This window comes from Octopus bimaculoides, chromosome 2 (genome assembly GCF_046866305.1).
Source record: "Octopus bimaculoides isolate indiv1 chromosome 2, ASM4686630v1, whole genome shotgun sequence".
Classification (NCBI taxonomy): domain Eukaryota; kingdom Metazoa; phylum Mollusca; class Cephalopoda; order Octopoda; family Octopodidae; genus Octopus; species Octopus bimaculoides.
This window is the reverse complement of record NC_142929.1, coordinates 95,000,453-95,016,903: the sequence shown is the minus strand read 5'-3', so window position 1 is coordinate 95,016,903 and position 16,451 is coordinate 95,000,453. Positions and strand designations below refer to the sequence as shown.

Here is a 16,451-nt window from a genome sequence, read left to right as displayed (position 1 = left end):
TGGAAGCTGCAAAAATAACATGCAGCGTTTCTAATACTTTTTTGTTTCGAACTTCAGTCAGAGGGAAATTTCATTTGCCTCCAATCAGAAAAGTTAAGGATATTTTAACTTTTTTCCTTTTTTCTTTTTAAACTTTGAAATTAGTAATATAAAGGAGGTCAAATGTCTACATTGAAAGAATATAGACAATGGATACTCCCAGTGCAGTTACTATAGAAGAAGACAAGAAAAAAAAAAAAAGATCTTTGTTAACTATATTTTCAGGATAAAAAGGACTTTATTGATTGATGCCTTTCTTAAAAATATATCCTTATGTAAATTCATCAGTAAAATAAAATCATAGAAACATTAGTATAAACAAAAAAATAGTAACAAGAAGAAACTCAACAAAACCAGAAAACTAAACTATTGGAAACTAAGTTGTAGAGGTAAAAAGCATTTTAAAAAAATGTTTTTAGCAAAAACACAAAACAAATCAATAACTCACTTTAACTTCAATAAATATGGGCATGCATATCAAAACCCTTTAGCATTCAGATTATCAAATGTAATGCCAATTTATTTACATCGTTTTGAATTAATCATGCATATCTCATAGCTTCAAGATTTCACTGATGTGATTGGAGACCAGCTCATAAAAGGTTGAACATAAAACAAGTTAAATATTTGTTTAAATGCTAAAGGGTTACAGAACCAAAGAGGAAAGTAAAATAGTTAAAATAATTATGATGAGGAAAAAAAAAACAACTTACAATATGAATCTATTGAATATATATTAGGTGTGCTGCTGGTTGATAATTCTGACTCCCTTGGTCTTCGATATGGCGCTTGGTTGCTCTAAAACAATGAAGCTCAATTAATTAGCCAAATGTAATCAAATACAACAGTATATTGCAGCTACCCCACCCATGCCAACTTCGAAGGCAGACATTAAACAATGATCATCGTATATTTTCTTTTATTTGTTTCAGTCATTTGATTGCGGCCATGCTGGAGCACTGCCTTTAGTCGAACAGATTGACCACAGTACTTATTCTTTGTAAGCCTAGTACTTATTCTATTGGTCTCTTTTGCCGCACCACTAATTTACGGGGACATGAACACACCAACATCGGTTGTCAAGTGATGGGGGGGGGGGACACAGACACACACACACACACACACATATATATACACACACACACGACGGGCTTCTTTCAGTTTCCATCTACCAAACCCACTCACAAGGCTTTGGTCGGCCCGAGGCTATAATTGGAGACACTTGCCCGAGGTGCCACGCAGTGGGACTGAACCTGGAACCATGTGGTTGGTAAACAAGCTACTTACCACACAGCCACCCCTGCGCCTATGTGTGTGTGTGTGTATGTATATATATATATATATATATATATATATATACACACACACACAGTATCTATATATACACACACAGTATCCTTTTAAATAAATTCAGTATGCCAAACTACTCACTAAATTAATAAAGTGTAAAAAAGGAACAAAAAAAAAAAAGACTAGAAACATAAATCTGTTGTTCTTAAATTAAAAACTATATGAGCCAGTAAAAGAACCTCTGCATGGTTAATAAACTTTCAAGAAATAGCAGTCAAAAGTACATTTAAAAAAGTACTAGCACATTGAATAATGTAGTCCTAGATATAAAATACATGTAAAAAATGATAGGAGTAGTCACAACAGGAATGCTTTTGGTAATATACCAGCTTATTGAGAAATTATAGTCAAGATGTTCAACAACAACAAAAATTATGCACCATTACTAGATTTACATGAATTTTAGTGTTAGGGACTAACTGGAGAAAAGTTCCATAGTTAAATTCTATGGTTAGTTTGTCAGATACAGCAGTTGTATTGAGCCCTAAAATTGAGTTCGAAAAGTACCACTTGACATTTAGATCATTTTGACAAGCGTAACCAGCTTATAGAGATTATCCAGTACATGTTTGTCAAATGCTTGTTTTAGTTCAATAAAGCTTCATAGCAGGATTAACATACATACATTAAATTGGATTCTGAAGTCAAGAACATAAAAAAATGTTGATAATTGCTATGTTTAAAATATGAAACAACAATCACCCCCATCTGCTAACACAGAAATAATTTTCCATGTAGTGATGGCATTGGCTGAAACTTTGCAGTGCAAAACAGCAGCAGCGTGTACACAAACTAAAATTTATAACAGGTTAAATAAATCCAGTTGCTACTATATAAGACATCAGAAAACACACTTTTATGCTACAGGTGACACATTATGTAAAAACAAAAAAATGACTTGGTGCTAGATTACAAACAGTCGAGCTAGTTCATCCTAAAATTTGTAAATCTATGGCCTTCAGTGACTGCAAGACTGTATTCTTACAACTACATGAATAGTGTCAAAGAAAAGGGAAGTTATGTACAAATAGGGAAAAGAGTGAAGCAACCTTAAACTCGCTATTCACAATTAAGAAGATCAATAACTGATAAAGGGAGAGTCATTTTGTATTTTGGTGCTTATAAGTAATGCTAATTCCTAACTGTGAAATGGTAATGGTGGCATGAAGATTGTATGTGGTTATTCAACTTGCTAGAAATAGCAAACAAACCTCACCAAACCATCTTAAAGAATTATGTATGTTGGATAATGAAGTCCTGGCTCTCTGTACATAAGAAAAAGTTGGGACAGTCACAACTGGAAAGCTTTTGACCATTGTTCAATTAAAGCTAAGGGCTCAACTACAACCATAAAGACAACTGATGCAAACAGTTTTGTCTGTATCTCTGACTACAAGGCAGAGTTCTTTAACCTCATTAACACTGGCCATCATTCAAGAAAAACCACAGGAATGAACTGCTTACATGGCTCCGTTCTTCCAATGTTCGATGACTTCTCAAGTTCACTTCATCACTTGTAACAGTTGTGTCTAGTAAGCCATCCTTACTGATCTCACTTGATAATCGGTCCTTAGCAAGATCATTTTTGTCTGAGTCCTTATCACATTCTTGTTCTTTTTCTTTGTTCTCTTTTTCTTCAGTTCCGGTTTGTTTCAGAGCCTTTGCCTTAGCAATATCTTCTGTTGAGATACCCTGTGGTAAAATCAAGAGAATATAGTAATGACCAGAAGAACATATTACATATATGTGAGGAAGAACACTAAGTAAACTGTGTGTAGTGGACATCATATAATGAAGACAAGAACTTGCAGAAAGGTTGAGGAGCAAAAGACGTATGCACAAACATTTAGAAGAAAATGAAGCAAACCTGAAATAGATCAGAAGGAAACATGAAAGTGAGCAAGTAACAAGAGAGAAGGATGGTACAGAAGAAAGTTGAGAAGAATTGTGATAGAGAGCAGGGAAAAGAAAGAAATGCAGTAGAAGAAATGGAGTGATAGAAAAAAAAAAAAAGAAATCAAAGAAAAGCAGGTTATAGTAAGTGATGCTGAATAGGAAAAGAAAGTAAAAAGTAGGAGGTAGGCAAGACTATATGCGAGAAGTGGAAGGTAACCTATCTTTTAGGTGAGTGAGATGGGCCAGAAAACAACCCTAAGATGTAGATGTAAATTTGAAGAAAGTGGGATCTGAACGGTACTAGAGATAAATTGAGCAGAATAAATATTTTTTTAAAAAAAGAGGTAAAAATGGTAGAAAGCTGAATCATTGGTGCTACTAGAAAAATTGGTACAGATAAAACAAACCTGTGTTGAACGACGGGTCTCCCTGGCCTTCCTAGCTCGAGCTTTTCTCTGAGTTTCAGTCTCCTCATCTCGTTTTGGAGGTTCGAACGTTCTAATGAAGAAAATACATACATATATATATATATATATATGAATTATTGATAAACAAAACAGGACAAGTCTGTGCAGTGAAGAAGATACATACACAAGCATATGTTGTGTGTGTGACAAAACACAAACAGTCTATGAATATATGATTACACACAGAGGCAATCTCTCAGAAAGTTCCTTTAAAAAAGGGAAAAAAATCATGTAATTAATGAAGTATATGTCACAAATTAAATCAACTACATAGATTCAATTCTTAACTGTATTTATGTCAAAATGTCCAACACAAAAGACCATAAAAGATCATGAAGATCACAACATCTCACTCCCTCACTTTTACTCCTGCACTCCTCTATGAAATTAACTATGGTGCTGACAAACTATTTTATAACCAGATAATGGTAGAAATAGTAAAATTAAATAATTTGCAGCAGTTTCTGCCAAGGTAAGCTTTTAGCTTGCCTTTCTCTACTACTAAAAATGAAGGGTAAAATAAACATATAAGAGAAGTTTCAAAGAAAACATGAGAAAAAGGCAAAGAGTTTAGATGAGAGGATACATGGTCTCACAGACAAGATGTCATGAAATCAAGATGAATGGCAATATGTCACACAACAAACCCAGCCAATCCATGCTGATAATGAAAATGAGATGTCATGATGATTATAATAATGTCAATATATAGAGATTGAAGCAACAATTCCACTTCAGTTGGTTTTATAAAAGCAATTTCCAACAGAAAATATCTCACTTTTCATCAGATGACTATTTTCTACTAAGAATTGTTCCACCAATTGGAAGAGGTAACCAATGATTTAGAACTAATTACCATTTATATAAATATCAACAAATTCTACACACTTTCAAGTACTGAGAAGTCAATTTTTTTTTTGTTTTGTTTTTTTTGGTATTAATATCTTCATTAAACAAAAGAAAAAAAACAATGCAAAACAGTGTGACACACAAACAGCATAACACACAGCTTTAAACTGTCAAACCAGTATGCTTCTCATCAACACCTGTTGCTTTTAGATAAGGGAGGCAAAGGAAAATAGGTATGCAAAAGCTGGAACAAGGAAAAAAAGCAATTTTTCTTTGAATTGATAAAATTCATATAATATAAAGTTAATTTAAACATCTAATAAAATATTGTTCATGCCTTAAATGTAATACAAGTTGATCGTGTTCAAAACAATAATATTGCAAATAGCTGCCTGGCTGAATAAAAATCTGTTATATGCAATAGAAGCAGTACCACATTAAAATAGCCATCTACATATCAAATTTACCATACTTAGTAATGATATAGAGAAGCCTATTTTAATTTCATTAAATATACTTTAAACATATGCATCCTTCAAAAATTAACATGGGAGAACCTATTTCTAAAAGTATAAAATCATATAACTAGGCTTCTGTCAAGTGAAAATAAATATCACCCGACAGTCAGAAATGTAGAACTATATTGTAAAATATCCAAAATTAAAGACTTGTTACACAATACACTTACAACTAAACTGGAAGTAGGCTGTTTATATGCCTAAGATGTACAATGTATTTATATATTTACTTGTCACAAAGGAAATAAAGGAAAAATTCCATCTACAGTCATTGTAAGCCATGACTATGCTAAAACAGTGTTGAACAATATCCAATTTGTAAGTTTCTTTATGTAAATTCTTGTGTTGAAACAAATTTTGTAGTGTCTAGAGAGAGTCATTATATTATTATTATTATTATTATTATTATTAACACATGCATTGGTTCAATTCCACCTCTTTATTATCAGTCAATTGGTTAAATATCCAATCAATTAATCAATTGTTTGTTTAATTCAGTTAAACAGTAAGTCATTTGTTGTTTTTTCTTCTCTTAAAACTTTTTTGTTGCTACTTGTAACCTTTGCACTGACTTTGTTCTTAGTCTGTTCTAAGAAGTCTGGACTAAGAAGAAAGACACTGAAAAGATTGCATGTAGCAATAAAAAAGCTTTGACAAACGAAAACAAAACAAATGACTTACTGTTTAACCAAATTAAGCAAACAATCGATTAGTTGGTTGGATATTTAACCAATTGACTGAGTGGAATTGAACTAGTGCGCGAGATAATAATATTGGCATAATGACTTACAACTAAATTTATATAAACGGACTAAAAGTGACAATTTTATGAATCTGGGAGTCATGTCAAAATAGGGAACAATAGAGAGAACCCCAATGTCTTTAAGATGTATTTTCTTCTAGCTCTGAGAAACTTGTTTATATTTAAAATTTTCAAAACAATCAGCTAATGTAAAATTGGTTGGGAGCCAAGGTAGATGTTCATTTTACTTAGCTTTAAATCCTTCATTTTCCAGATGCTAAAACAACTGAAGGGAACACAATACTCTAAGTAATTATATCTAGTTATAGAAAATATATGCTGCAATGTATTACAAGGGCTATCCGTCAGAATGCATAATATATCCTCAAGTATACCTTTTAGTTGTTGTCGATGATGGTCTTGATATATCCGTTGTGATGCTTGATGTTGTAGTTGTAGTAGGTGTGGAAATTGAAACTGAAGTTGAGGTTGTTGAAGTATTAGCTTGGGTGCTTGTAGGAGTCGTGCTAGCAATAGTTACAGTAATGCTAGGAGAAGGCAGCGATGATGTCACTTTTGTATCAGCATCAGTTGATTCAGCATTTTCCTTAACACCGACACTATCTCCTATTACCAGGGAACTTCTGCTGATGCTTGGTGCAGTAGTTGAAATGGGTGTCGTTATGGTTGCTGTTGTGGCTACAGTGGAGTTCTTCTGCTTTTCAGCACGTTTTTCTTCGAGTCTGTGATAGTAAGGCACATAATGTCTGGTAAAGAAGCTATAGGGACTAGAGAACCGGCTATAGCTGGACGAGCGGCTGGATAATCTGTAAGGATAGCAAGCAGCACGACATGCTTCATGCAGGTTACAAACAGACAAAACTACGGTGAGGTAGGTGTTTGAGAGATGACACTGAAGCACACAAAAAGAAACTAATGCTGGATTCAGAAGTTGGGCAAAAGGAGAGAAAAACCCAGCTATTCTATCAGAATGTTAATATATAAATGTACTACATTGAGTTTAATCTATATAAAGTAAATTAAAAGTTTTGCTTTTGAATAGTAGCAAAACTGAATTAGATCAATATTACTTCATGTTTTTTTAAAATTTGTAATTTCCTCATTCTAAAAGCCTGAGGAACATAAGATTTTAGGTCTACAATAGATCTACAGGTTTTCAAAATGACTACTTTACTCACTCTCCAACTACAGGATTAACAAGTACCTTTGATTTAATTGAAGATGTCCAACTTGTTGCTTCAAGGTACTGTGAACATTCAAAATTACACCTACATAATGTAAATATTGTTAAATTTTACGTATATTCTAAATGTAAATTCCAATTCACTAAATAAGAAATTTCAGACGTTTAATAATTATATTGGTAATATATAGTAGTGCTACAGATATAGACAGTGGTGACAGTGAGGTATTCACGAGAAAGAAGAACCTTGTGCAAAAGGAAAAGTAAAATTGGAGAGGGAAGGGCAAGAGAGAAAGAGCTTTGGCTTTATGTTATTTCTTTCTATAAGAATAGGGAAGTCAACAGGGCAATCCCTTAAGCATTTGATGGGGTTTTTTTTCTTTACTGCAGAAGAAAATATCTTCTAAATTACAATAACAAACAACTGTTAAAAAAATCATTTAATATTCAATTAGGAAAATAAAATTCTACTTTAAAAGCAAAGCAAATTCTATTAGATGAACAGACAAATATACTAAGTGCAAAATAAAGAGTGAAAGTCTCAGGCAAAACAATAAGCAAAACTAAGTGCCAAAACTAATGAACCAGCTTCAGTTTTTAGCTCTAAATGGAATCAAACTTTGGGATGTGTAATAACTGTGTAAAGAGGCATTAATTTATCGAGTATTTGTACATAAGAAAATGTGAGAATACTAACACCAAAATATAGCTAAATATAGTGTTGACTTCAAATATTAACTATTAATGATTAGTGCTACTTGTTTATCAATAATAAACAAACTATTTTCTGTTTACATAGTAATCATGATACAAAAGTACTGCGATTAATTTGGTCAATACTATAGTCAAAATTAACATTGTAAAACCATTATTAAACAGTACTCTCCAAGTATTTCATTAATTTGTTTTTGCATATAATGGTACTCAACATCAATTACCAGAGATAATGATGAATTTGCTGAAGCAGATTTTCCGTGGCCAGACGCCCATCCTGTCACCAGCCCTCATCTGTTTCTAAGCAAGATAATATTTTCCATGGCCAGACATGTTTTCCATTAAGAGTAGAAATTAACATCACATGTTGCCAAGGAAAGGTACACAAACATACAAATACATATATACATGGCAAGCTTCTTTCAGTTTCCATCAACCAAATCCACTCCCAAGACTTTGGCCAGCCCAGGGTTATAGGAGACAAAAGTGCCACACAATGGGAATTAACTTGAAACCACATGGTTGAGAAGCAAGCTTCTTAATCACACAAGCATGCCTGCACATAAACATGTAGCATATAATTTTGTTTCAATCAATAAAGCTAACATTCATTTCATGTTTTAAGTTTTTTTAAATGCATTCTTTATACTAGGCAAAACATTGCCTTCTCATTGGTTCTCTCCTAGTTTATGTAATATATATTAACTTGCCTTTTTTGTTTATATAGGACTGCTGTTTAATGTTCTTTTCTAATTGAAGAGTGTAGGATCTGAAGGACATTTGGCTAATATTTCTAACAAGTTCAGGGACCATATTGTGGCCATACTTCAATGGATCAAATTGAACTTGGTTGTTATCTCGATCAGCGCTGATCAGACAAATGTATGATGAAAAGCATTCTAGTCTTGATCATGACATTTTCCAGATACCCATTACGGGAGTGGGTGTAATTTGGATGATATTTCTAGCAAATGGATTGATCCTCTAGAAGCTCTTTTGTTGAATACCAAAACCAGCTGACATACAGTGATATCACTTTACAAGTGGGACAATGCTGTTAAGCAATGACATGGAAAGCAAAGCAAGAGATACTCTTGTTTGTAAGAAAACAACTCTTTCACTTCCCGTACATACATACCAATTTTATTCAGGTAGCATGATATATGAATTACATCGATCTCACAATTTCATTGAAGTGGTTGGTGCAAGCAGCAGCAAGAGATATAACTTATTTCAGGAAAACAATGAGAGGAAGTACTGCCAGTGTTTCAATTACTTATAATGATATACTTACATAGGCTCTGAATCAAGTATTTTTAGGAAATCCTTGGTGAGTACTACTTTTAATTGGTTTTAGAATATTTTCCCCAATGAACGTGAACTTATGGCCATACTGCTTATGCATCATGATAGTACCCTTAAACCCATTTTTTTCTTTTTTTTTTTTTGTGAGAAATATTTTTTTTATTACTTGCAAGTACTTTTTAGCTATTAGGTGTAAGCGTATGTTAAATGTTAAGCAAGCTGACATGGTTAGGTAACAGGTCAATTCAAGACCAAACAGGTGAAGAGAAGAAAGGTTTGGGACAGGACTACTGGCTAACTCAACTGACATAAATATCAGTTGACTAATAGATAATTTGTTCTTTTTTGATATAAAGTTGAAAAATTTGCAAAAGTTAAAGAGAAAAATGCTTCAGAACTATAGAGTCCAGATTAAAGATGAGCAAACATTCTCTTCTGAGATATTATATCAACAATAAAAAGCATATTAATCACATTCAATGAGTTATTTTAAATTTGCTTAATTGTTATGCCAAAATGTTATGGAGTGCTCAGATTAGAGGAGAAAGAGAATAAGAGAAGAGAAAATATGGTTTCATTTTACATGCAGGCCACAAAGGAAATTGTAGGAATATAAACACATTAAGGTTATATATAAGCAGAAGAGATAATTCACACAGACAAAATGGAAGAATAAATATAAAACGAAAGACAACACTGAACATGCTATCCTTACAGAACCATGCCAAAAAAGGGGGCATCAAGTTATTTAAATATACAAAGTATGCAGACGTAATTTATTCAAAGATAATAAACTGATAAACATATGCAATATATAAATCAGCTGTACTTTCATCATAAAAGACTTGCCTTCATTTCCCGGAATATTGTTTGCAAACAAAATTGATCAACTTTCTCTTTGTACTTTCACATTTACTTAATTTATACTTGATAATAATAATACTAAAAAATAAGAACTCCAGTAACAGTATTGATATAGCCAAGCAATTTATGTTAAGTTAAAATTATTCACAAGAATGTTCAAACAATATTCAACAGAACAACAGCTTATTGAAATATATTATTAATGAAATGAAAAAGAGCTTGCATTTTTTTTAAATACTTCATAATGGCTCTGTGCATGAAACTGAATGTAAGAAATAGAACATTCATCCATAATAGGTACCCACATGTAAATTTAAATAACAGATGTTCTGACAGTAGAACAACTTTTCTTGGCACTAACCACTAAAATTAAGTGGGAATTGGTAAGCACTTTCCATTTAGTTCCGTTGAAGTAATTAGTGTAACACACATTGGCTCAAATATTTAATATATTTGTGTTCAAGTAAACAGTCAATAAATGATATATGCTACTATTATTATTATTGTTTTAAGCATAAATAAGCTGAAGGCTTTGCAGCATCATGTGTGTGTGTATGCATACACACACAATTGAGTGTATGAAATAATAAATTCGAAAACAACAAAAAAACCGTGTATCAAAAGCTAAATGAATTAAGATAAAATTCTAATTAAATTGTGAATTATTGTTTGAAACAAATTAATCACAAATAATACTGTTATAAGTATATATTAAAAGGAATATAAACAGTTTCAGTAAAAATGTTAACAAAAAAAGAAAACAAAAGCACATTAGAGAATTAGAACAATTTAAATTAAGTAGTATGTAGAAATATATAACCACTTAGCATTTAATTGCTTATATAATCTCACAAACCTGTCATCTGTTGGCGGTTCTGGAAGTGCAGTCACTGTAAACTCAGCAGAGACATTTCCTGATGAGACACTGCTTGGAGTTTGCTGGGAGTCTGGCTTATTCTAAATAAAATATAAACAAATATTTCAAGAAAATTTATGGAAACCCAGTTTAATCACAACCAAAAGGTTGAAACTAAATGAGGAAAATGCCTTTCTCCCCCTACACTTCAAATGAAATAAAGTTATACAGACAGTAATTATAAAAATGGTAGGATCAAAAAGAGTTCACAACCAAACAAGTGGTTAAATTCCATTTATAAGCAAAGATAAATCAGTTAGTAGTATCAGACAAAAATGTCTAACTACAAAAGAATCTAATAACTGTGCAATTGGAAAGGAAAATCTCAAAAATTTAGTCTGGGACACTCACAGGGAAGAAGTTTCAAAACGGTTCATTAACTTAAAAACTATTCTTCAATATCTATGGAGCAGAATGCTTGCTTTCCATCTTTTCGTTAAATGGACAAGCTTAACATTTTTTTAAATAAGTTATAGTTGGAAAATAAATGGGCTAACTGCTTCCCAATAAGCAATAAACTGATGCACACTCACAATAGAATCATCACATGCAAGTCGAGGAGTAGAAACTGAGCGAGGAAAAACATCAGCATCATGTTCACTAGTCTCATTAGGAACCATACTAGTACTGCCAAATTTACGTAATTCTGGTTTCGTGGATTGGACTGTGGAGGTCTTGCTTTGGGATCCAATGACAGAGGGAGTGCTTGCCAGGGAAGGTTGTGTACCACTTGGTGAAGAAGGCACCTAAAAATCATTCAATGGATTATAGATAAGGGAGATGCAACTTTAAGACAGGAAGGAGTGGTGGAAAAGCAATGGGCAGTGTGTAAAACTAAAAGGCATGCTGCAATATGGCATAGATGCTTTCACAAATATTCAATGTTATTTGAGAAACTAAAAATAGTTGATAATATATCCAGCAAAATACAAATAAATTTACAATCCAAAAAACAATATTCCAGAAAAAAAAAAAATTAAAACTCATCATAAAGATGCTTCCATTCAGTAAACATTAAATATATTTAAGCTGCATGGGAAATGAGTAAGCTATTTGGTAACACTTCATTTCGTTTCCCAAAAGATCTCATCAGCTAATTCAATCATTGTGTATGTCTGAATGTGTCAATTGATAAATACCAAGTTATATATCAACTGTCAATACAAAATTTTAGAAATACAGAACTCTCCAATGACTTTTCTGTTGCAACTGGCTAAAAAAATTTCAGAGAATTATAGGCTTAACATTTTTATAATATACCATTGAATGATGTAGCCAAAGTGAGACAATAAAGAAAAAACCCATATGTGGTTGTTCAACCTGCTTCAAATAGCACAGCCAAATTCCCATAAAATAATACCATTCTAAAACAGGCTATATGGTGTACTTTAGTCCAGGATACACAATGTATATTCTGTATGCTGGATAATATATAGGGTGGCATTATCTAATTGAAGGAAACAGTTTCCTTTGCAAGTATTTTGATTTACTTTAAGACATTTTTTTTTGTTTCATCATCATCGTTTAACGTCCGCTTTCCATGCTAGCATAGGTTGGACAATTTGACTAAGGACTGGTGAACCAGATGGCTACACCAGGCTCCAATCTGATTTGGCAGAGTTTCTACAGCTGGATGCCCTTCCTAATTTATTTTCAAATTTATTTTAATTTACCTTCAGATTATTTTAATTTGGTTTAAGTTATTTCAGTTTACACATAAAAAAGTCAACTGGGGCAATTAATGGATATAATATAAAAAAGAATTTAAGTCCAAATCTAAGAGTGGGTAATCCAATAGCTGAGCCATTTAGGCTCTAAGATTATATACTGGGTTTAAATAGTTAAAAAGCCACCATTTGCTAGTAAAATATTTTCATGGTTCAAGATTTACAGTGTGTGTGTGTGTGTGCCTGTGTGTGTGTGTGTGTGTGTGTGTGTGTGTATGTATATATGTGTGTGTGTGTGTGTGTGTGTGTGCATACACATATATATATATATATATATATATTTTTTGCTGTAGTTTCAGCTCAGAGCTTCGGCAATGCTGATGCACTGCCGTTTAAATATATCCTAAACTTATTTGTACTACCCACTCAAAATAACCAAGCTTCATGATTCCAAAATATATTTGGGATCAATATAAATAGAAGCTATAATAGGAATCCTCAATTCTCTTTTTATCAACTTTCTTTGCTAGTTCCAAACCATGTTTCTAGTGAACATGAAGTTATGTATTAGATTTAGATGGTTTCTCTAATGCATTATTTCACTGCACAAAGTCCATCTTTAAACTCTTCTAAAATACATCTGGAAGTAGTTTAATCTTGCTGTTTCTTCTACTATAAGATTGCTTATAGATTTGGTGCACTTAATTCTTCAAAATAATTGCTCAGTTTTTGATATTAAACATTCCATGTGTTGGACAAGGAAAAGCTAGCCAATAATCTTCACAATTTACTTTAATGGTCAACATTATGTTTCCTGTGGAATCAATATTATACATGAATTGTGGTTGCATGTTTTGTATGTGCCTATGTGACCTTATGACAATCATACATTTCTTAAGTGAAAAAGTGTATTTTCAGATAAGTTTTCATAATCAAATTTGTCCTGTTCAGTCAAAAATTTAACGATAATCTTAACCACTGTGATTGAAGTAAAAATACATTTTTAAAAAAAGCATCAAAAGAGAAGTTTTGCTGTATGAAGCAGAGGAAATAACTATGTATTGACTTTTCTTTTTAATACACAGTATAAATGAAATATTGAAGTGTTACTTTAAAGCTAATTAAACACAAATAAATAAATAAATAAATCCCATTGTTATAAATTGGAGATAAAATCCAATAACTTATACATTCAGAGACAAAATAAATACAACTTGATGTTTTATGAATAATTTACAGGACTAGAAATGCATGGATATACAGACATGAAAGGAGCTGGAGGTATTTAAGCAAAATGTAAGTGTGATTAGTCACATTTGCAACACACGATTTACACAGCTAATAAAGTTTAAGCTTGAGAAAATATTGTACATAGAAATTATAATGAAGCAAATTTCAGCTATATGGTTTCAAGCTCAAGCAAAAGACAATTTTTATGGATGTGGTGCAGAATGCGAAAACTTTATCAAACAACTGACTTTAATAGTATGATACAAACGTTTATCCTTCTATTTTATGGAGTCAAGAGAACAACAAATAAATACAAAGATGTTTTGCCAATAGGAAACTGTGAGAAGCCAATATTTTATATGTTAAAGAAAACTGAAATCAATGTGTAGATGTACATTTGTGTGCAAGCATCTTGGAAGAGCATAAGAGTGTGAATTTATCATGAGATATTAATGACAAACACATGACTAAACATGTGCAAAGATACACACAAACCAGTAATAAGAAACTTTCTTGAAACATACTGAAATTGGGATGGAAATAAGGCAGAGAGATAATCAAGGCACCATCTAGTAGGGAAACAGTGGCTCTCTATTCACTACATGGACAAACCTCTCGAATTTTCTAGATATTGCTCATGTTATTTTTACATCCTTTCTTCAATATTGAGCTAAAATTCATTAAAGTTCATATCTATAGATGGATTAAAATCTAGTTATACTATTTTATAGGTTTTGCAATAAATCTTGCAGACTTAAAAATTCATTTTGGAAGAGTGTTAGCCAAATTATCAATGTAAAATATTTTTTTTTAGAAACAAAGACATTTAATATTCCCAGACTTTAATGTAATCAAAATACATTTTTATTTTCCATTTAACATTTATAGCTGCAGAATTGGTGCAAAGTAAAAATATATACAGAATGTTTGAAGAATGATTACATTATTCTGAAGACCATTTTAAGAAGAGAAAATACCAATGACAAAAAACAAAAAAAATGCATGCAATTGTGGAAAAATTTTTAACATCTGATTCAAGAAGGTGCAATTTTAATTAACATCAATTTTACTGGTGATCATGAATTTGAGTTATTATCATTAGTAGATATTTTAGATAATTAATCGGATAAGGGGCAAGACAAACAATAATAATCAGAGAAAATGAAGTTAGGTTGTGACATAATCAATGGATATTATTTTACTATCTATTAAGACAAAAATTAAAGACATAATAGGAAACAGATAAACTATGAAGAGGATCATTATTTTCATCTAACGTCTATAGTTTACTCTAGGGGTTTAAACAGTTTTAAAAAGAAGAATTTTATTAGGACTATATATGATTAACGTAAAGAAAATAATGGAGAAAAAAAATATTTTCTCCATATTACAAAACATATTTCAATATCAAATATAATTTTGTAAATTGTTAGATTTTGGCTATCATTTGGAGATAAATCAAAACAATTAGTAAAGCAGATTTCATAAAGAAAACTTAATACAACTTTAAGCATAATTCTTTTCCCGAATTGTTACCACAGCTAAAATCCATGCAAGCTCAAAATGTACACGGAAGCAAAATGTTCATGTTCCAACCATCACCAGTTTAGTATAAAGGCACAGCAACAGCAGACATAAAACTTGTTTCAGCTGCTTGGGTTTGAGTGAAATACTCACATCCATTTCATCAAAATGAACCTCTGTTTCATCGGTAGGTAGAGTGAATGTGACATTATCATTAATATACTCAGAGTCAGGATTTGTCTCAGAGACATTTTCTTCAAATACATCATCATATAAGAATTCAGTCTGAGAATTTGTTGTGTCAGAAGCTAGAGCTGCATTATCTTCCTCCTTCCCAAGCCAAGCAAAAAGCCAAAGAAGAGGGAATATCAATCAAAGACTTTCTTCATTTTTTTTTTTAAATTTTATTTTATTTTTTAGAAAGAAAGAAAAATATTGAAGAATCCACACAGAAAAACAGAATGGTACCCACAGAAATAAAACTAGCTATGGCAAAAAGTATAAAGCTACTCAATAAAACTTGCAGACAAGCAAGTAAAATAATTAACCATTATAATTTTGAGAAAATGGATGAAAATGGTAGTTACTTGAAAATAAATTTAGATTTATGTATGATATGCAGGTTGAAAAACTTACTTTTTAATTAGACAGTAGAAAACTTAAAGATTTTTTTTTTTTTTACAGAAAAATATCCTCAGTATAATGAATAACACACAGAAAATTTCTAAATTACAGAACAAGTTAAATTTAAAACCAGTTTTGTAGCAATTAAAAACTAAAAAAATCCTAAACTTTAAAAAAAAAAGAAAAAAGGCACTGCTGAGAAGTTGACCATCCATAATACAAAATCATCTAACTCTATATTTAGTTTATGTTCATTTGATTTCAATTTCAGTTGAAGAATATACTACATTAAGTGAAAATAAAGAAAGATCAGGAAACATAACTAAAATCCCAAGGAAAATATGAAATGAATGTTAAAATATTTTCAGAACAAAAACTTGGTTGCTGAACTGACAGAATATTGACTATAAATCTGACTGATACTTAAAAAGCAAGACAACTACATCAGCTATTACTATATAAAGTATACTGTTTTGTTTAGTAAGAAATTTCAGGGAACCATTCCATGAAATGAAAACAAAAGAAGGCACAATATCTAAGGA

At 31.6% G+C, this 16,451-nt stretch overlaps 1 protein-coding gene across 7 annotated transcripts in view; it reads right to left on the bottom strand.

The window, feature by feature from the left end:
* The window catches only part of LOC106871763 (protein phosphatase 1 regulatory subunit 12A), a 148,447-nt gene that overhangs the window by 80,700 nt on the left and 51,296 nt on the right, over positions 1–16,451 (bottom strand). For 5 of the 7 annotated variants that reach the window (XM_089347206.1, XM_089347205.1, XM_089347210.1 and 2 more), the window contains exons 9-15: positions 15,439–15,615; positions 11,398–11,610; positions 10,805–10,905; positions 6,257–6,688; positions 3,693–3,783; positions 2,854–3,081; positions 753–837 (exon numbers count right to left, since the gene is read on the bottom strand). In XM_089347206.1, the coding sequence (XP_089203332.1) occupies positions 753–837; positions 2,854–3,081; positions 3,693–3,783; positions 6,257–6,688; positions 10,805–10,905; positions 11,398–11,610; positions 15,439–15,615 (1,327 nt within the window). The remainder of the gene's footprint in view (positions 1–752; positions 838–2,853; positions 3,082–3,692; positions 3,784–6,256; positions 6,689–10,804; positions 10,906–11,397; positions 11,611–15,438; positions 15,616–16,451) is intronic. The other 2 variants (XM_089347208.1, XM_089347211.1) reach the window with 2 other exon arrangements.